At 40.1% G+C, this 25,541-nt stretch overlaps 1 protein-coding gene across 1 annotated transcript in view; it reads right to left on the bottom strand.

The window, feature by feature from the left end:
• Positions 1-20,652, bottom strand: part of LOC306866671 (kinesin-like protein KIF15-A) — a 60,625-nt gene extending 39,973 nt beyond the window's left edge. Inside the window, exons 1-12 of the mRNA XM_079411952.1 lie at positions 20,556-20,652; positions 20,271-20,295; positions 19,167-19,350; positions 19,009-19,085; positions 18,895-18,932; positions 15,979-16,076; positions 9,446-9,625; positions 9,113-9,322; positions 5,723-5,848; positions 5,526-5,648; positions 5,297-5,429; positions 5,140-5,216 (exon numbers count right to left, since the gene is read on the bottom strand). Coding sequence (XP_079268078.1) covers positions 5,140-5,216; positions 5,297-5,429; positions 5,526-5,648; positions 5,723-5,848; positions 9,113-9,322; positions 9,446-9,625; positions 15,979-16,076; positions 18,895-18,932; positions 19,009-19,085; positions 19,167-19,350; positions 20,271-20,295; positions 20,556-20,574 — 1,290 coding nt within the window. The 5' untranslated portion in view covers positions 20,575-20,652. The remainder of the gene's footprint in view (positions 1-5,139; positions 5,217-5,296; positions 5,430-5,525; positions 5,649-5,722; positions 5,849-9,112; positions 9,323-9,445; positions 9,626-15,978; positions 16,077-18,894; positions 18,933-19,008; positions 19,086-19,166; positions 19,351-20,270; positions 20,296-20,555) is intronic.
• Positions 20,653-25,541: the final 4,889 nt, after the last annotated feature.

The raw sequence follows: 25,541 nt of genomic DNA, 5'->3' as shown, positions 1-25,541 counted from the left end.
GGTTCAAGCCGCGGGCAAAGCCATGGCCACAATGGTCATCCAAGAGAGAGGACGTTGGCTTAACCTGGCTAATCTCTCTGACAGGGAGAAAGAAGCTATCCTGGACGCACCGGTGGTCACAGAAGGCATTTTTGGCTCGGCGTTGACACTGATGCAAAAGAGATGCGAGGAAAAGAAGAGGGATGATGAGGCTTTGCAGCTCTGTATGCCTCGGAAGGCACAGACTGCACCCCCCCCCCCGCCACCTCGGCAGACTTTCGCACAAGTTACGGCCCGCCCACCCCCCAGCTATCGCATTCCTCGGCGGCAGAGACCGAACGTGAATGCAGCGGGTCACAGCGGAGTCCCGGAACAGAGAACTGCCTGGCCTAGGAAGAACTACCCGCCTGCAACAGCTCAGGTGGTCCAGCCAGCTCCTCAACCTCATCCTCACTCCCATCCTCAGGGAGCGAGGAGGGAGAAGAAGGCAGTTTGATGGGGTCTTCCCCGGGGAAAGGAGCACAAAAGCCCCCCCGTTCGCGAGCTCCCGTCCCCCAGATGTTCAGCGTTCGACAGTGGACGAGTTCCAAAGTTCCCGGATGTTCTGTGGAAAGATAGAGCCCGGTTGGGCCAGGGGAACCAGAGCAGTGAAAAGGACAAGGGATGGTGCAGTGGTGTACACCCACCCACTAGTCACAAGCATTTTTCATGTCCAAAACTCAATAAAGTTTTCATTGTATTCCCAAAACATGTTGCAAAACATAATTCCCCAAAAAACGTTGCAAAACACGTTGACAGACCACAGCATAACATCACCTCGGGGAGCTTTAGCTCCCTTAGGGGTGATGAGACGCTTAAACTCTGTCCGAGCGCTGAATGCCCACGCATGCGCAATACAGACAACAAACTCGCTCACGGCTCAGCCACACGAGGGCGCCAGAACGCTGCAAATAAACAGTTGGCGAGAATGCACACGGTCCCGCTGGGTACTAAGGACAGTACAATTCGGGTACCGACTGCAGTTCGCCGCTTCCCCCCCGCATTTCAAAGGGATAATTCATTCTCAGGTGCGGGAAAAATTAAAGCATGTTCTTCAGGAAGAAATTTCCTCTCTGTTGAACAAAAGGGCTATAAGAGTGGTCCCACCCGAGCAGAGCCACAGCGGGTTTTACTCGAGGTACTTCCTCGTCCCAAAGAAAGGGACTCAAGCTCTTCGTCCCATATTAGATCTGCGGGCACTGAACAAGTACTTAAGAAAGTACAAGTTCAGAATGCTCACTCATTCTACACTCCTAAAATTAGTGCGCCATGGCGATTGGTTTACGTCAATCGACCTGAAGGACGCATATTTTCACAAAGATATATCCACCCCACAGGAAATTCCTGAGGTTTGCTTTCCTCGGCGTGGCATACGAGTATCTGGTTCTACCATTCGGGTTGTCTCTCAGCCCCCGAGTGTTTGTAAAATGTACAGAAGCGGCACTCACTCCGCTCAGGGAGAAGGGCATTCGTCTCGCTACTTACATAGACGACTGGCTGGTGACAGCTCAGTCAGAGCGAGAAACGAGAGAACACACAGTTATGCTTCTGGAACACATACAGAAACTGGGTTTCAAATTAAACATCGAAAAGAGTGTTTTAATTCCCACACAGTCTATAACATATCTGGGGCTGTCACTGAACTCGGTGACATTCAGAGCACGACTGTCAGAAGACAGGGTGAGAAAATTCACTCGGTGCATGACCGATTTTCAGAGGGGAAACAGTGTTTCCTTTCGCACATGCCTCAGGCTATTAGGACTGATGGCTTCAGCCCTGATAGTTATTCCCTTAGGCAGACTGTTCATGAGAGAATTTCAACGCTGGGTAGCGTCTCAGGGACTGGACCCAATACGTCACTCCCGCAGGAGAGTAAGAGTGACGTCAGAGGCAGTCTTAGCACTGCGCCAGTGGAGACACCCGACCTTTCTGGTTCAGGGGGTACTCATGGGCGTGGTTCGAGCCAGAAAAGTGATAACAACGGACGCGTCGTTGTCCGGTTGGGGGGGCATTCACGAGGGCAGGATAGTGAATGGAAGATGGGATCAACATCTGACCAGTCTTCACATAAACTATTTGGAAATGCTAGCCGTTTTTCTGACGTTGAAGCATTTTCTTCCTTTTCTCAAAGGGCATCATGTTCTCGTGAGAACGGACAACACTACGGTTGTGGCTTACATAAACCAGCAGGGAGGTCTCAGATCACTTCCCTTGCACATGTTAGCACGCAAACTGATTTTATGGAGCAATACCAATCTTTTATCCCTGAGAGCGACGCACGTACAGGGTGTTATGAACCAGGGTGCGGATTTGCTTTCCAGGGGCAATCCTCTCTACGGGGAGTGGAAGTTGAACAGGGAGGTGGTCGAACAGATTTGGAGCATATACGGCAGAGCGACAGTAGATCTGTTCGCGTCACACGACAATGCTCAGTGTCCTCTGTTTTTCTCCCTGAAAGATCAGAGCGCGCCTCTGGGGATAGATGCGCTGGCGCACGAATGGCCTCGCACTCTCCTTTACGCTTTCCCACCGATAGCATTGATATCCCCAACACTTTACAGAGTGAGGGAGGAGGGACTAAAACTGATATTAATAGCTCCGAGGTGGCCAGGGAAGTATTGGCTAGCGGAGATCATACATATGCAGTACAAAGACCCGTGGTCTCTCCCGCTGCGCAGAGATCTTCTGTCACAAGCAGAGGGGGAGATTTTTCATCCTCATCCAGAACGCCTGGCACTATGGGCATGGCCTGTGAGTGGGTCAATTTAAATATAACCGGTCTGCCTGACAGCGTTATTAGAACCATACAAAATGCTAGAGCTTCATCGACTAGGTCTCTTTATGAATGCAAATGGGGCGTGTTCGAGCGCTGGTGCGCAACTAAACATGAGATACCCTTTCAGTGTTCAGTGGCAGTGGTTCTATCATTTCTTCAGGATTTGATAGACCAAGGGAAAGCGTTTTCAACCATAAAAGTGTTTCTGGCTGCTATATCTGCTTGTCACATTGGTTTTGATAAAACTGTGGGGCAGCATCCTTTGGTAGGCAGGTTTATGAAAGGTGCGCGCCGCGCCTTGCCAGTTTCGAGACCGATTTCCCCCTCATGGGACTTGGGATTGGTGCTAGATGCTCTTTCCATGTCCCCATTTGAGCCGCTGGATAAGGTTGATTTAAAAATATTGTCATTTAAGACGGCACTGCTGTTAGCTTTATCCTCGGCAAAACGCGTAAGCGAGATTCACGCGTTTTCAGTGCACTCAGCGTGTTTGCAGTTCATGTCTGGGGATGCAGGGGTAGTTCTGAAACCTAATCCTGCATTCATGCCCAAAATAGTTAAGGCTATCATTCCTCTTGAGTTAAGAGCCTTCTGTCCACCACCTTTTGCTTCATCAGAACAGCAAAGGTTAAATGCATTGTGTCCAGTGCGTGCTTTACGCATTTATACAGAAAGAACTAGAGGGTTCAGGGAAAGTGATCAGCTGTTCGTATCTTGGGCGAAACCTCGTACGGGGAAGCCGATTACTAAGCAGCGGTTGTCGCACTGGATAGTGGAGGCGATCTCGCTGGCATATTCCAGTAAGGGTCTTGTGTCCCCATCTGGTTTACGTGCACACTCAACAAGGGGAATGTCAACGTCCTGGGCCCTGTTTAAAGGAGTCTCGTTACAGGATATTTGCGAAGCGGCGAGCTGGTCCTCACCGCATACATTTGCAAGGTTCTATAAGCTGGACGTTACAGCTCAGACTCTAGCGCATGCAGTATTGAGCGTTGGAATGTGAATCACGAGTCATGACTCGTTCAGCCCCGCACGCAGTATTGTGGTTGGCAGGAGACTTCGAGGCAGGCTATCTGGCAATACGGGAGTTAGGATATCCCATAGTGAGACACCGAAACGTATGCTTGAAAGAGAACAATAGGTTACTTGCGTAACCCCGGTTCTCTGATAGCATTAAGTGAGGTGTCTCACCAGATCACCCTCCTTGCTGTGCGAAGCGAGGAAGAGGTGTGCTTGTTTTGAATGTCGTAGTGACGTTGTGTCGCTCCTTTATACTGAGGGGTGGGGAGGCCACTCCCAGACACAGCGTCACGTCTGCCAGCCAATTGGGGCTGGCGTAATGTAATAGGGCTTCTGAGGAATACGCGGAAGGGGCGTATCCCATAGTGAGACACCTCACTTAATGCTATCAGAGAACCGGGGTTACGCAAGTAACCTATTGTTCTACTCAGCCGTCATTGAGTCTGTCCTGTGCACATCAATAAGTGTCTGGTTTGGCTCAGCAACAAAATCAGGGATCAGAAGACTACAGAGAACGGTTCGGGCTGCTGAACGGATTATCTGTGCCCCCCTGCCCACCCTCCAAGAACTGTATACATCCAGAGTGAGGAAAAGGGCTCAGAAAATCACTCTAGATCCCTCACATCCAAGTCATCCCCTTTTTGAACTTTTGCCATCTGCCCGGCGCTACAGAGCCCCAATTACCAGGACAGCCAGGCACAAGAACAGTTTCTTCCCCAGGACTTTTGTAGCTTTAATAAGAAACAAGGGAAGTTTTATTTTACAGTGAAGACTGTAAGAATTAAAGCCTACTGAAATATTCAGTAGGGTTAACTGAATATTTAGACTTGCATTTAAAAAAAAAAAAACTTAAATGTTTCATTTGCATGTTTTTTTGTTTTGTTTTTTGTTTTATTGCATTCCTTTGCTTTTTTTTTTTTATTACTGGCAGTTTAATTATTTTCTATAATTTAGAGGACCTTTTTTATTTTTTTTTTACAAATATTAGTCCCTCTAGTACTCTGCTGTGGTATTGAGAAATGTGACATTTCGCTAGTCTCTAAAATGTAGTACCAACCTTATTTACAGAACATATATATTTGATGTATATCACTATGTTTAAATAAATCGTTCATATAAAGTTTTGGTCATATGGCCCACTAATAATCGTTTTAAATAATCATGATTACAATAATGTAGATTATGATTTGTCATAATCGAGCAGCCCTATCCAGAGGCAAGATCAGACATGAGGTGTTCGGATCGAAGCCTCATAATACAATAGGGTAAGTTTAGTTTGTATTGATTTAATTCTTCTACAAAAAGCAACTGTACATAAAAGGCACCTTCTTCTCCTCCTGTGCCTTCTTCCAGAAGCTCATGGCCTGAATGAACTGAGTCTTGTAGGAGACGTCAGAGTGTGCTGCAACACAAACACTAGTTTAAACAATAAGAAACAAATGAGTATTATGTCAGGACAGATGTATTGTAATGTGTGTGTACCTGTTTGCTGGTCTGATGGTGTGACCTCTATGACCCCTGCTTGTGAAAGAGCATTTGCGAGCTGCTCCTTCAGTTTTCTCACTTCCGCTTGCAGTTGTCTGACATTACCCTGAGTGTCCTCATTTACCATAGCCTACAGACAGACACAGATTAGCCTCCTAACTGCACCAATTCTTCAAGAATATTGAGAACATAGTGAATGTTTGGCTGAATGATTCTGTTGTTCAACCTTATTTTTGATGAGTTTGGCTCTCTGAGCAAACTGCAGAGTGGAGAGCGTCTCTCCGAAGCACTTGGAACCAGGATGAACGTTAGCGATGATGTACGTCTTAGCATTTCCGCCCAGAGAGTCCTGAACACATGAACAGCAATTAGACACGATTTAATAAACATGCATTTTTACAGACATTCATAAAGAGCCCTCACCCTGAGCAGGAAGGTCAGTTTTGAGTCTCTATAACAAATGTGACGGTTCTTCCCATTCGACACATCCATCAGGGCCATGATCACCTGACCAAGACACATCAGTGACCGGTTTATGCTGCTCGCCTCCTAAAGCACAAGTCAAAAGGCTAGAGTTTAATATAAAGTAATAACAGTAGAGTAACAGACATGTCTTTAAAGCAGGCGTTTTTAAACTGTTCAGTTGTTGGGCCACATCTCCATTAAAACAAGAATTGCATATAACTAAGTAAACATTGTTTTATTAGGGTATGAATTAGCATGGTTTATAAACTTTAACTTGAAACAGCCCCACTTTTAAGATCCTTATTTTAAAACACTATCCCCCGGTTTCACAGACAAGACTAAAATGCAAATGTGAGCTTTTTCCACTGAAAGAAACTTGCACTGACTAATCTTAAAATATATCAGTGCCTTTGTTTCGTCTCAAGATGTGCACCAGTAATGATTTGTTTTCTAAGGTACGTTTATAAAAATTACTTAAATGTCCTAACTGAATTACGGCTTAATCCTGGCTTAGTCTAAACCCTGTCCGTGAAACCAGGCCTAAGAATAACTACGAACATTATTTTATGATGTATAATGGTCAGCCTTAAGAGTTACAAGGTATTCACAACTAAACCCAACCAACTGCTGCTCAAAACTAGCCCAATGGCGTTTTGAGGGGGTCCCCTGGTAAAAATCTGGGGGTAAAATACACATTTTTGGCGAGGTTCCCCTGGTAAAATTTGCATTGCAGGTAGGGGTGGGCGATGTAGCCTTAAAATGATATCACGATATTTCAAGAATATTTGTGATAATGATATTTATGATGATATAGAACAACATATGGAACAACGGTGATTTTATTAGTGCAACACAATGAAGAGCATTGTCCATCCTTTTCCAATGAGCTACTGTCATTGATGACCGTAATTCGAAGTGTAACTCTACTGTCATAAGGTGGCAGAAGTAGCATTATAGTGCAATAGTAGTGACCAGTGTTGGGCAAGTTACTTTAAAAAAGTAATTAGTTATAGTTACTAGTTACTTCTCACAAATAGTAACAGAGTTACATCATTATAAAACCATTACCAGGAAAAGTAACTATTGTACTACTTAAAAAAATAAATAAATAAAATGTGTCAAATAACTTGGATGCATCCAATATTAAAGGGGTCATATAATGCTACATGCACTTTTACAAGTAGTTTGAACTGAAATGTGTGTTGGCAGTGTGTGTACACAACCACCCTATAATGATAAAAATCCACCCAGTGGTTTGTTTTTAATCTACTAAAATCTTGACCCCTTTCTCAAATGGAGCCGTCTGTCTGTGTGACGTCACACTGACAGAGGCCCCTCCCACTATAGTTTGATTGACAGTAGCGTTTCAGCACAGACTGCACTGATGTCTTACCTCAGACCCGCCCTGAGTGAGCTGTCATCAGTCGTTGATGTAGACAAGAATGACTCCTAAGCGATTGAGGTGTTTTGTTGTTGGATGTAATAATGAACATAGCAGTCATCATTTACTCTCGACATCTGAGCAGCTGAAGAGGTTTACGTTTGTTTCTGAAGGTAATGCATAAATGCGTTTGTTCACGCGAATCATTCGTGATCCAGCTTCACCTTCAGAAGTAGTGAGTACAAGGTTTTTTTAAATGAATCTTTGCAAATCACCATAATGTGTTAATTAGCTATTTTCACGATGAATGTGGCTAAAGTAAACAATCCCTCAGCGAGTGGCTTGGGAGAGAGGGGCGGAGTCCCTCATAAACAGTGCAAGCAAGAATGCAAGGCATAGGAGGTCATTTTTGTTATTGTGTGAATTAATACTATTTGGTTGTTTCAGTTTGTTATTTGCCCAGTACCTGACATTTTTAGATTTAAACAATATTTTGACAGAATCCTAAAATATTTGTGTTTTCTCTTTATTGTGACAGGTGGTCTAATAAATTGTTAAGCACTGTATGTTTTCGTAGCATACGTTTGTTTGAAGGACATTGGACAGAATGTGGAATAGTGTTTTTTGTCAATAAAATAAAAAAAAAGTTAAAAAAAATTATCCGATTAACCGAAAGAATAATCAGCCAACTCATCGATTATCAAAATAATCGTTAGTTGCAGCCCTATAATTGTTTAAAGCCATTTCATGATTTCAATCATCTTACAGTAACCAGCAACCCCTTCCTCTTCTCACCAGAGACATGCGATGCAGCACTAAACAGTCTCTCGCTGTCGGTGCTTGTAATGATTTTTGCATCTTTCTCTGACACTTTTAAATGCTTCCACACTGACATCATGTTTGCTGCATTAGTGCCGCCTCTTTTTGATCTCGTCATGTCATTGTTCAGGTTTTTTTCTCCATTCTGTCACCGAGGGAGTTTTGGTTCCTTGCCGCTGTCGCCTCTGGCTTGCTTAGTTTGGGACACTTCATTTCCAGCGATATCATCGACCTGATTGCACAGATACTATTTTAACTGAACTGAGCTGGATGATGACATCACTGAATTCAATAATGAAATGCCTTTAACTGAAAATGTGTTTAATCTTGTCATTTTACATTATTGACACACTGTTTTCCTTTTTTGATATTGTGCAGTTGCTTTGACACAATCTGTATTGTTAAAAGCGCTATATAAATAAATAAAGGTGACTTGACTTGTTCAGTACAATTTAATCAGTCGAACACCGAGAGAGCTTTTTTTTTTGGCTATTTTCGGCCAAATAATTTCGGCTGCCGAACATTCGGTGCATCCCTAGTACATACGTCATCACGTCGCTATATCATTGATATCGCGCTATGACACTTTTTTGACCATGTAAAAATGTTATCGTGGACAGTATGAAATGGCACACCCCTAATTGCAGGGGCTAAATATCACGTTTTCTGGGTCGCTTCAACCCAGACATGAAAAACAACCCGAAGCAACAGTGTTAAAGTAACCCAATTCCACAGGAAAACCGCAGACTTGGCAACACTTGTAAAGTCTTTGTTGCATTACTAACAAGGCTGACCAATGACATTCATCGACACTGACTGCTATGATTTAAGAAATCATTCAATTAATTTAGTGTTGGTAATTGTTTGTCAATTACATTAGAGTGGGGAAAATATCACAGGTATAATATTGTAATAAAATATGCACTGCACTAATGGTAAAAATTAGACTTTTTATAGCACTTGCATATCGTTGCTCTTTTGTTGATTTTGATTGCTTCTATGGTCCTCATTTGTAAGTCGCTTTGGATAGAAGCGTCTGCTAAAGGACTAAATGTAATAGTGATATTAACAAGTGTTTCTGTTAAACCTAAACCTCTACTTTGTTTGAAAACGGCACATTTTGACAGGTATATTTTCAGCGTAAGCACCTTGAGCCGTGAACCCTCGGCATGCGTGTCCCTCTGTCTCTCTGAGCCGGCGAGATCCACCAGGTTGAGCTGAGAGGTTCTGATGTTGACCACTTCCTGTCCAGTCTCCTTTGACTCCAGTGTCATGGTGAACACTGCGTGTGAACGAGAGGACTCGCGGTTCATTGAGGTGGACGCCACTCGCCTGTTCCTCCATCCCATCGACAACACCTGCACACACAAACACGCAGAAATCAAGCAGAGCTCCCACAAATGCCAACATTGCATGAATAAATATTTCAGTAGCTCTGAGTAGATATTATTATTGTTAGTGCTTAAAAACATGTGTCAGACCTGATAGGCCTCTGCAGCAGATGCTGCGTATTTCTCCACGGCTCCTTCTACAAAGACACCCCTCTTGATGTCCTCTCGCAGGAACAGGCTGGTGGACACACTGTCCAATAGGTCATAAATCTGCTCATTGTAGATCTCTATGAATGAACACTTGCAGAGGAAGCTCTTCATCCCACCAGACTGCAGAGAGAGAAAAAAAATCCATTCAATTAAATGTTTAAGTGAACACTATAAACAATATGGCACATTTAGGAGGATAAAAAAAAAAAAAAAATTTTAAGCAATGTGAGCAATGTTATATGCACTTAAAAGGATACTCCACCCCAAAATCCAAATTTTGTCATTAATCACCCATGTCGTTCCAAACTCGTAAAAGCTTCGTTCGTCCTCGGAACACAATTTAAGATATTTTGGATGAAAACCGTGAGGTTTGTGACTGTCCCATTGACTGCCAAACAGTCAAAGCACAGAAAAGTATGAAAAGCATCGTCAGAATACTCCATCTGCCATCAGTAGTTCAATCTGAATTTTATGGAGCGACGGGAACACTTTGTACGCAAAGAAAATAAAAATTAAATTTATTCAACAATTTGTCTGTCTCTCTGTGTCAGCGAGCGCCATTTTGGAGAGCATCCGATGGACGCAAAGTGCGTACGCTATTCTGTCATCAGTAATGCATGGGGGATTAGTGACTAAATGATTAATGACAAAATTAGCATTTTGGGGTGGAGTAACCCTTTAATTAAATATTTTTAAAGCACTTCAAAACTAAACTGAAGTGAGATCTACACCACAAAAAATGTCTTTTGATTTATTTATGTATCAATATATTGTAACCAGTGCTGGGGTAACACATTGTCAAGTAAAGCCCGGCTCACACGGTGCGATTTTGGCCACGATTTGGTCGCCTGAGACAAAGTTTGAAAATCCTAAAAGATTCCTAGGAACATGGTTTGACATGTTCACCAACAGCCGATTAATGACTGTTGCGATCAAATTTCAGCTCCGACGAAATTCTGGCAGTGTCAGAAAATTTGGTGCACAGTCCTGCAGTGTGACTATACCTACGATGAATGTCAAACTATCTCTGTTTTTCCAAGACAAGCCATGAGCCATAAACTCCGGCGCTCCCGTCCTCCACTCACGGAATTCATCAGGCCACATTTTCATCTGGATCTTATACACAACTTAGAAGATAGCACCTTTTGTTTGAACCCACCCATTTTTCATGTTACCAAAAGTATTGGAACAGATAGAATTAACAGATTAAAGTGAAAAAGACTTAATATTTAGTTGCAAATCTTTTGCTTTCAATAACTGCATCAAGCCTGTGACCCATTGATCACCAAACTTTTGCATTTGTAAGAATCTATAGTCTGCCTCGACCCAACTTCCACTCCACAATATATTTGATCATGCTCATTTCCCAAAATGGCTTAATTATTATAGAGAATAAGAAAGTCAGCAGTTGTTTGTAGACCATTTGGGATGATCACATCCTGAGCAAAAGGTGACCAATTGTAAAATGGGACACTGAGAACCACCTCAGACAAAGGGGTGTCAGAACTTAATTAACATACAGACTACAGCTGTTACAAAAGGAGAAACTTCATTTACATGTAGGATAGTAAACTTGAAATGTATAAAAGGCTTGAACTTATGATGTTCTGGGTTCATTCCGACTCCGTTGAACCCAAGGTACTACATGTACTTTGTCACTGCTATGCTGCAATAAACTTCATCAAGATCTTCAAAGCCCTCTTCACTTTTTCTTACACATTCTTCTTTTGTGATGCTTTTCCAGGCTTTCAGCGCAGCCTGTTTCAGTTTTGGGGGGTTACTCCCTTCAGTCTCTTCTTTAGCAGGTATAATGCATACTCTACAGGGTTTAAGTGTGGAGATTGACTTGGCCGGTCTAAAACCTTCCACTTCTGCCCCTGATGAACTCCTTTGTTGTTTTGGCACTATGTTTAGGGTCATTATCTTGCTGCATGATGAAGGATCTCCCAATCAGTTTGGTTGCATCTTTCTGTAAATTGTCAGACAGAATATTTCTGTAGACTCCCGAGTTAATTTTGCTGCTGCCATCATGTGTTACATCATTAATGAAGATTAATGAGCCTGTCCCAGAAGAAGCGATGAAAGCCCAAGCCCAAAATATGCAGCAATAACTAAAATTTGCAAGCTCTTGCGAAAATTGCGGAGTTTGCGATAAATTCAGTGATCGCAGAATCCTGGAGGGACTGATTCTTCTATAGGATTATACAGAACTTCAGTGAATGTAAATGGATTGCTTTTTGTGTGATTCAGTCGCAAAGTTTGTTTTTCAAGGCGTTTTGTGACTTTTCTTACTTCCACAAAAAGTGCAAAATTGACAAAATTTGATTTGATGATTTGATATTTTATAATAGTGATTTTATAATTTAAAAAATAAAAGCAAAACGTAGAAATGAATGACTAATCAGCAAATATGTCCTCCTCTGCAGCCATCTACTGGTTATGTTGGTGATTTGATGTACTTTTTAATCTTACATAAGTGTTTGTTTACCACAAAGAATATTTTGGTCATCCCATTAAAATAACATTTAATTTGGACCATTTTTAGAGCTCTAAAGAGCTGAAAATATCGGTCTGAAAGTCATTTAAAAGTGCTTGAATTTCTCTCTCAAAAGGTATTGTACAAACCCTGAAAGGATTCATGTAACAACATTTGACTATTTCAGCCACAACACCGTGGTTATAGTCAGCGTTACTACCTCTGGTTTTCTACGCGCTGTTTGAGGTTTATATTAGAGAATTCTGTGCTGAATTTGAATGCTTCTCACTAGATCTAGATCGTTCTGCGGCAAATGCAAATGCTTCTCATTGGATCTTGCAGCAGCGCTGTGCAGTAAAAGTATCACGAGATCAACACTGGTTCCCGAGTACACCTGTTCTGAGCTTGGACCTGGTTTGCTTGCGTTGCGCCGCTCAAACGAATAGCGCAGTTGTTACGCGTTTGTTTCGTTTGCCATTTATCATTTGCAACAATGATGGTGGTCGCAGCCACTTCAGTGAACAACACAGATATCCCGGAATCATTAATCATCGTTTTCAGCTGCTTCTAACTTAAAAAGTGCTTCCTGATTGCCAATCATATAAGCACATAACAAAAAAAAAAAAAAAAACAGCATGATACTGCGATTTAGGGCTGTGTAATTAATCACATGCGATTAATTCCGAGTATGGGTCACCTTACTTGGCCACACACCACTTCCCTTTTTAATTGCACAGCCCTACAGCAATTAATGCGATGCTACATTTACCTGAAATTTTACATTTAAAGGACCCATATTGTACACCTTCCTGGAGTTTTATTTTAGGTTTTGATGTCCTTAAGAATATATATTTGTGGTATAAGTACCTAAAACCATCTCAATATATTTTTACAGCTCCTTTCTCATGAGCTCTGATAAAAACAGGTTGATTTGGCCTATCTTCTGATTGGCCTGTTGTTTTCTGAGTGACGTACCGCTAGGCCAACCACAGGTAACTAGGGTCATGTAGGACCGACATCACAATTACGTCACCGCGCTAAGCTGTAAGCAAAACAAAGGGAAACTTGCCCTGGAGGTGGCCCATTCAAACCAAAGCGGCTATCTATATGTAGATTTGATAAAATAGTTGCCTGCTGAAATTGAAATATATATACATCATGACTAGATAGACACGGTGAGATTGTGTTTACTATACATGTTAGATGTGATCCACCTCATAGTAACAATCCTGTCAGATCGTCCATCCTTTGAGTGAAGAGTGTAACTTTACAGGTCGGCCGATCTGGTTTCGTCTGTTAAAGTGAAACTTTGACATGTTTCCGGTTTGGCAAAAGGATGGAAGGTGGTTCTCGGTGTGGTGACTGAAGGCGGTGACTGAGGGTGCTTTCAGACCTGTAGATCGTTTGCTTCGTTCCGAAACAGGGATTGTTACATTGTTGCATTTTCTTCTTGGTTCGGTTCGCTTTCACACGGCAACATTGCAAAGTGTACCAAACTGTGTGTATGCAAGTCACGTGAGTAAAGCTGTCCTCTTATTGGTCAGAGTTCACTTGTTTACGTTCCTCTGCGTCATTCATCATGATGGACTGACAAGTTTGCTCCGCGGGCTTATTGCGGCTTTATAGCTGTCCTGGCAAACGCAAAACGAATGTAGCTGTATGTAGCTGTTTTATATATATATATATATATTAGTGTTGTCACGATACTGGAATTTCTAACTTCGATACGATACCTTGAAAAATATCGATATTCGATACCATTTTCGATACCACGGTGAAAAAAACTGCCACAATATTAAGGGGGTAATTTTTTTAATTTAAAGATAAATGTAACAAGTCGAGAACATGCGGTATATTTTACATGAACAAAAAAATGTCTTGAGGTACTGTATTTGTTGATTTATTTATTAATCTTTTATTAATTTTAGTTAAATGTTAATTGAAACTAACGTTTACTAATACATGTACTAATTAAAATCCAAAGTTCTATTTGTTGATATTCTCATTTGCTTCATAACCAAAATATTTCCAGATATAGGGCCCTATGAAATCCCTTTTATTTTTCCCCAAATTCCGTTTAATTTTTTTTCTACATTCAATTTTTTCCATTTTAATTTTTCTGGATTCCGTTTTTTTTCCGTTTGAATTTTTCTGGACTCTTTTTTTTTTATGGTCAAATTAAATGCTATTAATCTAAAAACATGTCTAATTAATTAAAATCATGAAAATTATACAATTTAACATTTAATTTATTAAAAGTGTAACAAAAATGGCACGTTTAGGGCCGTATGAAATGTTTTATTTTTTTCTCACCTTATGTTTTATTGTTACCAAATTCTGTGTTTTAGCATGTCTATTATTTGAATGCATACAAACTATTTTTATTTATTCTTACAGTAGCCTTATGAAATGTGTTTTCCCCCTCAGAAATTCTGTGTTGTGTATTTAAATTTTACTGGATATCAGATGAAGGGATAAAACTATTTTAATTAATTTATATTTGAATTAATGAAAATTAAACATTTACATTTTTGGCAAATGAAGGGGATTTACTATAAAAATGTTTTGTGATTATTTCTTTAAAAAAAATGAACAGTAGTAGTATTATGTACATTCTACTAAATAATAGTAATATAGCCTATTTCTGGCACACGGTCTTTAATAGGATAAGTTAAACCGAACTTTTATTTTGACGGGTTGCCGTGAATACTTCTAAAGTTCTGTGTGTGTATGATATGATGCTAGTTTTACTCAAATTAAATGGTAAAATGCTGGTAAAGTGCCTTTCAGGTCAGTTCTGGAGATATTGTTGATGTATTTATGTCCTCATTAGGACAGCAGACGCTGAAATCACCGCGAGCGCCACATTAATAAACACAACCGCATGTGCAGCACATTCACACAGAGACGCGCAGAACATGCAGGATTCATATTTAAATCCACTTTTGCAGCTTAATATTTACAGATACTAGTCCATATCGCGATTTGATTTAAGTGTAATGACCTACTTTTGATTAATTCATCCAAACTTTGACAAATTCAGTGACATTCCGCGTTAAACTGTAAATTCCGTTTTTATGACTGGATTCCGTGCGCGTTCTCTGCATCGCGGAGATCATAGATCCCTACAGATAGCGCTCCTGCTGTGTTCTTTAACAACCAGAGCAGTCATCTTTCTATTCACTTCACTTGTGCTATTTAACCAGAGCGAAGGAGACGAGTGCGGTCACGTGTGGTGCTTGTCCAGTGCCTTTGAAGAGAAGTGAAAGAGACAGCTCGGCTAGTATCGGTGTATCCATACTTCGGGAAATTAATATTGGTACCGTTCAGATATTTCAGTATCGATATTTATCGAAATATCTATATTTTTGACAACACTAATATATATATAGTGAAAACATAATTCTCACTTGCATTCACAAAATAATAATTTGTTACATTTATATAGTGCTTTTCTGGGTACTCAAAGCGCTTGACTGCTAGACACAAAAGACACTGACTGCTGCTTTTTATATAACATATTTCCCGTTATGAATTATGATACCGCTTGGTTCATTGGTCCGTTGGGTCGGATTGCTTTCTCACCACAAACGAACCGCTCCAGGGTCCGTTTGAAAGCGTGCCGAGACCACCTCTTCAAGGACCTCTTCACGCTTGTTTGGTCCGCATTTGGTGCGCACCCGAGTGCGATTGCTGTTTTCTCACCTGCCCAAACGAACCGCACTAAGAGGGAAAACCAACTCTAGTGCGATTCAACCGAACTAAATGAGGCAGGTGTGAAAGCACCCCGAGTTGTTCGGATGTCACATTTTTACGGAAGTCACAGCGGCTCGTGAAAAAACACAGCAACTTTATGCAGGCTGTGTGCACTTTACGGTGGACTGACTGTTTTGAAACTTATATGGTAGTTACATAGCCCCTAGACCTCTGTTATCATGAAAAAAGCCAGGAAATTTCAGTTTTGACAATATGGGACCTTTAATGAAACCTGTCTTACCCGTTCCACCTCTCTGTTGATGAGGAAGAAGAGGTATTCAAAACTTCGAGGAATCACACCACGCAGCTCATCAGAAAAGTTATCCAGCTCTGAGGGACCTGCACACACACAAAATACAAATCACCTTTACTTTTGTGTATTCAGACTAACTTTCATACAGCTCTTCCCAGATATAAATACAGTGGTCGGAGCAAGTGATGGAATGCTAAATATCTCCAAATCTGTTCCCATGAAAAATAAATAAACTCTAAATTATCAGAGACAGCGTGATACGTGTCATAATCTGAAATCCACTCCCACCGGCTCTCCATTGACTTTATTTTGTGGGAAGCTGCTGCTTTGTCATTTCTGACTTAAAACAAAAAACAGAACAATGCCTAAAAGCTGCTGTGTGACGAGGTGTACAGTAAACAAGCTAAAAAACCCAGAACTACGTTTTTATAAGCTTTCGACCCAAAAACACGAGCGTTTAAGGACAAAAGTAGAGCGCAACATGTCTTACTCTGAGAAATGCACGCACTGGAGGGAAACGCAATCGGCGACAGGAAACATTCATTATTTTTAACCATGTCAAAGGATTATTTTACCACCCTATGTGAACGTGGGAGGACATTTGAGAAACTAAATTTGATTGGTCTATGCAGTGTTTCCCACAGCCTTACACTATTTGTGGCAGCAAACCCCCGCCCCATATATACAGGTCCTTCTCAAAAAATTAGCATATTGTGATAAAGTTCATTATTTTCTGTAATGTACTGATAAACATTAGACTTTCATATATTTTAGATTCATTACAACACAACTGAAGTAGTTCAAGCCTTTTATTGTTTTAATATTGATGATTTTTGGCATACAGCTCATGAAAACCTCTCAAAAAAAAATCTCAAAAAATTAGCATATCATGAAAAGGTTCTCTAAACGAGCTATTAACCTAATCATCTGAATCAACTAATTAACTCTAAACACCTGCAAAAGATTCCTGAGGCTTTTAAAAACTCCCAGCCTGGTTCATTACTCAAAACCGCAATCATGGGTAAGACTGCCGACCTGACTGCTGTCCAGAAGGCCATCATTGACACCCTCAAGCAAGAGGGTAAGACACAGAAAGACATTTCTGAACGAATAGGCTGTTCCCAGAGTGCTGTATCAAGGCACCTCAGTGGGAAGTCTGTGGGAAGGAAAAAGTGTGGCAGAAAACGCAGCACAATGAGAAGAGGTGACCGGACCCTGAGGAAGATTGTGGAGAAGGACCGATTCCAGACCTTGGGGGACCTGCGGAAGCAGTGGACTGAGTCTGGAGTAGACACATCCAGAGCCACCGTGTACAGGCGTGTGCAGGAAATGGGCTACAGGTGCCGCATTCCCCAGGTCAAGCCACTTTTGAACCAGAAACAGCGGCAGAAGCGCCTGACCTGGGCTACAGAGAAGCAGCACTGGACTGTTGCTCAGTGGTCCAAAGTACTTTTTTCGGATGAAAGCAAATTTTGCATGTCATTCGGAAATCAAGGTGCCAGAGTCTGGAGGAAGACTGGGGAGAGGGAAATGCCAAAATGCCTGAAGTCCAGTGTCAAGTACCCACAGTCAGTGATGCTGGTGTTGGTCCACTGTGTTTTATCAAGGGCAGGGTCAATGCAGCTAGCTATCAGGAGATTTTGGAGCACTTCATGCTTCCATCTGCTGAAAAGCTTTATGGAGATGAAGATTTCATTTTTCAGCACGACCTGGCACCTGCTCACAGTGCCAAAACCACTGGTAAATGGTTTACTGACCATGGTATTACTGTGCTCAATTGGCCTGCCAACTCTCCTGACCTGAACCCCATAGAGAATCTGTGGGATATTGTGAAGAGAAAGTTGAGAGACGCAAGACCCAACACTCTGGATGAGCTTGTGGCCGCTATCGAAGCATCCTGGGCCTCCATAACACCTCAGCAGTGCCACAGGCTGATTGCCTCCATGCCACGCCGCATTGAAGCAGTCATTTCTGCAAAAGGATTCCCGACCAAGTATTGAGTGCATAACTGAACATAATTATTTGAAGGTTGACTTTTTTTTGTATTAAAAACACTTTTCTTTTATTGGTCGGATGAAATATGCTAATTTTTTGAGATAGGAATTTTATCATCAAAATCATCAATATTAAAACAATAAAAGGCTTGAACTACTTCAGTTGTGTGTAATGAATCTAAAATATATGAAAGTCTAATGTTTATCAGTACATTACAGAAAATAATTAACTTTATCACAATATGCTAATTTTTTGAGAAGGACCTGTATATATATATATATAGCAAATTCATTCTCTGCCAGCAGGAGGTGCGTTTAGAGTGCAAGAAATAGAGGTATCTCCAGTAACGCTGTACACAAAGCAGTGCTCCGCTCACAAACACTGCTTTATCAGGAATCACATGCAAGATAAAATGAAAATGACATCAAAAATTCTGAAGACAGCTGGATTTCTTTTGAAATACAGTGATATAAGAACACCCGTGCCGGATTTTGATATTTAAACGTGCAGTGCTCATGTTTATTCAACGAAATCAAAGCCTTTTGGAAAATCTATTTGTGGCAGTCAGTTTTGATATTGTAGCGGTCCACCACATATAAGTCAATGTATGGGAAACACTACTATGTCAATGCCCCTTTTCCTTACCTTCCTTTTGTTTGAGAAATGATCCAACTGAATGGCCCAACATGAAATACCCCAACATCTACAATTATTTGTGTCCTTAAACGCTCGTTTTTTTGGGTCGAAAGCTTAGTTCTGGGTTTTTTAGCTTCTTTACTGTACACCTCGTCACACTGCAGCTTTTAGGCATTATTTTGTTTTTTGTCTTAATCAGAAATAACAAGGCAGCAGCTTCCCACAAAACAAAGTCAATGGAGAGAGTTGGATTGCAGAGACTTCATCACTTACCCAACATGGTGAAGGTCTTTCCTGAGCCCGTCTGTCCACTGAAAAACAACCGCACCACATCAGGAATATGCCACGGCTCCAAAACATTTCAATACAAGCCACACAGCAACTCACTAGGCAAAAATGGTCCCATTGTATCCATTCATGCACGACTCCACAATGTTTTTAGCCACGCTGGAGAAAACCTCCTCCTGAGAGACATAAAGAACAGCGATGAGATGATTACTCGACTCATCTTCACCTAGAGAAGATGAACCTAACCCCTGCCTCACCTGGCTTGTGTTCATGTCAGCCACATGGTCGTAGGTGAAGGTGCGAGGCTCTGGTTTGCAGTGCAGTCTGACGGTGTGCGGTGCGCTCACTGTCAAACACAGACTGTGATCTCCATCTGTCATTAACCCAGTGCCTTGAGTCAGCGGCCGGACTCGCACAAACACCTTGATGGCATCTCCATCACTGCAGGAGGATTTCAGAGGCATAGTTCACAAAAACTCTGTCATCATTTACTCACTTCTGTTGAACTAAACATGCTGGCAACCACATATAGTAGTCCATATCTGAAGTGGATCAAAAAAAGTTCAAAGTTGTCCTAAGACAAGAACACATTTTGGTTTTAAGTTTTAGGACAACTTTGATAAAAGGTTTTGGTTACACTTTATTTTAAGGTGTCCTTACAGTGTAGTTACACAATTAAGTACTGAGTAATATTAATTACATGTATTTACTATATGGTTAGGATTAAGGTTTGGCTAAGGGTTACTTGCATGTAATTATGCAAAATTAATTGTTATTATAATATAATACTAAGTACATGTTACATGTTTAACAAGGACACCTTAACAAAGTGCTTTTGATCTACTTCAAATGTCGACTATTGTAGTTGCCAGTAGACACTGATTCCAATGCATGCATGCATATATATATATATATATATACACACACATCTACTTTAAATCTCAATGGCTACCGTCAATACTCTTCAAAATATCTTATTTTGAGTTGAACAGAAGAAATACCCTCAAATTGTTCCAACCCTGTATGAGTTTGAGTTAATGACAAAAATGTAACATATTGGGTGAAAGTAGAGCATAAATTATTTTTATAATGATCTCCACAGTCGTTTATTAAACTTGATGTGCTTTAAAACTAGCGAAGATATGAGGAACAAAGTGCGAATAAATGTCAACAGACCAGCAACTATATCACCTAATGTTACCTGATCTGTTATAAACACTTGAAAAAAAGAGTTTAATCGTGTAAAAACGAGCAAACGTTAATGGTAGAAAACATAATCTCGTTTGTTTTCAATCACTCCCTGTGTTGGACCGTGATATCATTTATTTGTGTATATTTATTTAATGTTAAGTTAACTTTACCTGTTGGCGTTTGATTCCGCGGCTGCTGCACAAAAAAACATACAATACAATTAATTTAAAAAGCAAAATTATAGTAAATAATATGCTAATAGTAACGACAACAAAAGCTGATCAGTAAACATTAGCGTGTGCTAATACTACCCTCCAGTAATAACAACAACAGCTATCTACTGTTACTGTTTATCAGTGTAAGAAATGAGATAACATTTCCGATATTTAGTTTAGTATCACGCGAAGATTATAAACAGTACATTAACTCATAGCAAGAGTAAACAAAATCCCCACCTTTGCCTTTTATATTCATTCCTTTATCTCCTCCGTTCTTGAAGGACAGGAACTAAATTTGGCGCCTCGTTCTTCTTCTTCTTTGTTTTTTAACGGCAGCCTGCATCCCGGAAGCTGCACTACTGCCATCTTCCGGAGAGAGTTGACAGTGTCATATGTTCCCCTTTATTCACCTGTTATCCTTGAAAAACTGGTCAAGAGTCTTTATAGGCGGCTGCATATATGAAAAAAAAACACCTGACCCTAAAAAATTCTAACAAAAGGTTTCTCAGTTGTTTTTTGTAGTATTAGGTGTCCTTAATAACATACTAAAAGTTTACCAAAGTTTGACCACTAGAAAGGTGTAATTTTCAAGATGGTGTCCAAGATGGGCAGGAAGCCCTTAAAATATCCCAACTCCTTCATTATTTGACCTAGCCAAGTAATCTTGGTGTCTAACCCAATGTTTTCTTGGTCTATGAATCCATTGGACTTGTCTAAATTGCACTGACATGATTACATACTTATGGAATACATGATTTTGTGAGATTACTGTAAGGTTTTATCATTGTTTGGGGTGAACCAGCGATGTAAACGATTTAGCCATGTAACTCCTACGCAGTAAGTGTTTTTGAACACATACCCTTTTTTTTGCTAAATAGATGTTTTCCTCTATAGATGTTTTGAGTATAAAGGTGGCATTATACTTATCCCAACAAAACTAAATTCACAATTTTCAGCAATTCAGGAGATGGTGGAAGAGAATACTGACATTTGATATTGCTTGTCTCATTGAAATGTTGTTGGCAGCACAGTGTATACCATTTTGCTCAAACAAAATGCATCCTTGACTACTTAAACCACCCCCTCACCAAGATTTCTAACACATGAAAAAGGCCAACAATGTGTGAGTGTGTTAAGAGAGGATGACATTGTTGAATTAGCTTGAGAAAAAAGTACACTCCAAATGCAATTTTGACCATGAGTCCTGTTGTTGTAAACCAAGAAACCTGCCCCATTTGCTGTAAAAACTTAAGAGATGGCTCTGATGTGGTTGAGGTTCATCAGAAGGGAGCTGATGGAATCAACAATGCAAGTGTACAAAGAGACGACGACGTACACATTTCCGCTGGTGAAATAGTACACTCAAAATGTTGACAGAAGTATAAATAAAAAAGACATTAAAATCCAACAAGATAATAAATCTGAGCCACCAAAAAGAAGTACCAGAGAAGCAACTGGTCCTTTCAACAGCCAAACTGATTGTCTTTTCTGTGGGACTACGATAACACATGGAAGTAAAGACACAAGTAGTGTTAAGACTGATACGCTCGCAGAGTCCATTCTTGAGTGTTGTGACAATCGTGCAGATCAATGGGCTTTCACTGGATTGGAAAGGAAGACATGAACACAGTGGATTGGGGATGGAAACTGGTGAAAGCCTCCTGCAGATGATCCACTGTAATTGCACAACTGCCTGCCGAACACAACGGTGCAGTTGCAGGGCATATGGACTACGGTGCATGCCTGCTTTACCCCTTTTCCACCAAAGCAGTTCCAGTGTTGGTTTGGAGCCAGAGCCTAGTTTCAAACCGGTTCTTTGTTTTTCGACACCCAAAGCACCAGCTCCGAACCAGTAAAAGTGGTTCGTAAGTAACACCAAAACATTGCTGGGCTAGAAGGAAGAACCGCTTGCGTCAGGAGCTGGGGGCGGGGTTACCGTGACCAACAAGACGAACAGAAACTTGGACCGCCATATTTGAAATAGCAGCTAAACACGAACACGTTTGATTCGCTGTTTGGATGCCGATGAAGGTTCGCAAAGCCATGAACATCAATAGCAACGCAACGTCCGCCATTGCTGATAGTTTGTTTAGGCTTGTTCGGGATAGATCGGCGCTGCGCGGACCGGTCGGTGCGAGGCATATCGGGGTGCTGCGGGAGTGACTGGAAAGCAGACGGCTCTTTAAGCTTTTGGATCGCTCTCGCGGTGCTTTAGTGTGTTGTGTGCCGATCGATCTGCGTGGCGCTGATGCACCTCGAACAAGCCTGTTGTGCCACGCTAGTGAACCGAAACATGAAACGTATTCAGTGACGTAAGCCCTGGCTCTGTATTGGCTCTCTAGCCTGTGGAAAAGCAACCGGTTCTTAAAGGGTTCGCCAGTCGAACCAACTAAGAACCAGCTATAGCACTGGCTCTGAACTAGCACCTGGAACTGCTTTGGTGGAAAAGGGGTACTTGTAGACCATGTCAAGTTGGGAATTGTGAGAATCACTATAATCAACCTCTATGGGAGGAAGAGTGTGACGACTAATGGTAAATCTAGTGAAGGTCACAGTGCAAAAAAGTATAAAATATAAACCAGAATAAGAGGAAACAACTGAAGAAAATAGAAAAGTATAAAAAAATATATAAAAAACAAAAGGCAAAAAAAAAAAACCATTAAAAAACATATAAAAAAAAATTTAATAAAATAAAACACTATTAAAACAATAATTTTACAGTACCACACAGTTTTAATGAATTTATTCTTTATTGGAATCTAAAGAATTGTTATGAACCACAGAAACCACCAACACTAGGCAAAACAATATGAGAAAGGAGAAATATGCAATTACTTAAGGGGAATTGTACTTATTTTTGCATAAATATGCTTGTAACCAATTGATTTAATATATAATTGTACTTGTAATCACTTATCTATAATGCAAATATGCTAATTATAAGATTACATGGCCAAAACATGTATCAGGCACCAGTATTCCTGGTCTAGGAGGAATACAAAGGAGTAATGGTCATTTTAAGGACCTGACAGCCGTCATTTTGAAAATGGGGCCTTTCTTGGAGTCAAACTTTGGTAAACTTTTAGTATGTTTTTAAGTACATCTGATACTGTAAACCACTGAGAAACCTTTTGTTAGAATTTTTTTGGGGTCAAGCCATATTTGCAGCTGACTATTAATCTTGTCACTCCAGTATTCTCCTTTAACCTTTTCATTCCTAATCTTTCTCTTTCTCCCATCAAGTCCTGATATCTGACAATATTTAAGGGGAAGAGGAAAAAACTTAATAATAAATATTTAGATGACAGTATATATTTTTTATTTATTGCTACAGATCTTCAAATATAAGGCCTCTCCTAAAGGCAAAGGGGGCATCATTAAGACATGCAGCGCCCATCAGAATACAGCAAATACTGGAAATACAGGAAAGGAGGTGAAACACAATCAAACCCATGCTAAATGAAATGCAGATATTTCATAATGTCTTCAGAGCTGGGTATATTGTAATCCGTTACTGATTATACATGCTCCTGAAATAACATGACAAAAAATTGTAGTTATAATTACATTACACATTAGGTAATCAGACTACTTTTAATTACCTTGAACCTTGAACACTGATTTAAACAGGATAATCTTGTACCATATATAAAAATACAAAGAGTAAGAATATATTGTATTGGTTCAACAGCATGAAGTGTGTTAAACCTCATGATTATATTACGTCGAGGTCTCCCAAACTGGGTTTGTGACGGAGCTGCGGGGGGGGTGGGGGAGGATTTAAAATAATTCATTTTAAATCACTTTTAAAATGAATCAAAATAAAACACTTCTGAAAAAATGTAATATTGTATTTGTTTACCTGCATGTCATGTGAGCACAACCAACAGGGAACAACATGCAGATGTGTTAATTAATTATTAAAACATTTATTTAAAAATCTCAGGTGTACTTAAAAACATGTATTCGGTGAAAGAGGATCAGATGACAAAAAAGTTGGTGAATTTGTGCATTTTAATATGTTTAAAAGACAAACGCCTTGCAAAATAATCGTTAAATAACTGATAATCCAAATAAAAACTCATCAGTATAGTTGATGCAGTGTTGAAACACTTCTTAAACCTGAAATTATTATTATTATTTTTGTAAATCCACTGCTCAAATGCTCTGTAGCACCTGATTAATGTATGAATCTCAACAAAACTGGAAAACTGTGTGTATATTATAAGCCAAAGGCTATTTAGAAAGGAGCAGGAGGATGAGAGATGAAAAAGAGGAATTAGGCAGAATCAATAAATTATGAATAAATTATTGCTATTGTGTTAATAATATAATCATGTAATCCATTAAAAGTAACTGGTTTGATTACGAGTGTTTTAAAATGTAATTTACTCTAATTACAAGTACGTCATTTTTGTAATCTGATTACAAAATCCAGTTTACATGTAATCAGTTCCTACCCAGCAAAATGTCCAGTGTTCAAATCCTAGTGTTGAGGGCTTTTAGAGTAAAGTGTTGAATAGTAGAAGATTAACAGCAGCTAGTGTAAACAGCACCCTCTGGCCGGAGTCACTCTTATTAACACTGCGGAGTGGATTAGTCACATCCGGGACATTTGCGCGAGATGCGGATCATATGAGGACGGAAAACTGCGAAATTAAGTGTCTAATCTTCTCACAAAATGTGTTTTGTAATATCACATCGTTTCATAACTATATTTAACGTATTTGCTGTGTGCATAAACAACATTTCCTTTCACTCGTGATGCGGAACAGACGAGGACGTCGTTTCTTTTCTACAAGGGAAATCTGAAAATAAGTGTTTTTATCTCATTTAATATATGTATTTTATAAAATAATATGATTTAATAATGGTATTTGTATTCTGTGCGCGCCTAAACGATCCGAAATGTTTCTCACAGATGAAATTTGAATTGATGTCAAATGATAAAAAAAAAAAAGTTTTCATAATGTTGATGTGTCACTATATTGGATTTGAGTGATTTTTCCGTATATATTTCATATTTGTGTGTGTTTGTATATTTAATATATATATATATATATATGTGTATATGTTTGAAAATAACTTTTCAGCATACGCAGACTCTCTATACTGAGTGAGTTAAATGGTTCAATATTCAATCTCCACAAAAGGAGATTAATATAAAATATCCCGATTGTCCATCTAATGTCAGTCTATGGCGATTAAGCTTTTAAAATAGAA

This window comes from Barbus barbus, assembly GCF_936440315.1.
Source record: "Barbus barbus genome assembly, chromosome: 48".
NCBI classification, from domain to species: Eukaryota; Metazoa; Chordata; class Actinopteri; order Cypriniformes; family Cyprinidae; genus Barbus; species Barbus barbus.
This window is presented reverse-complemented; position numbering and strand designations above follow the sequence as displayed.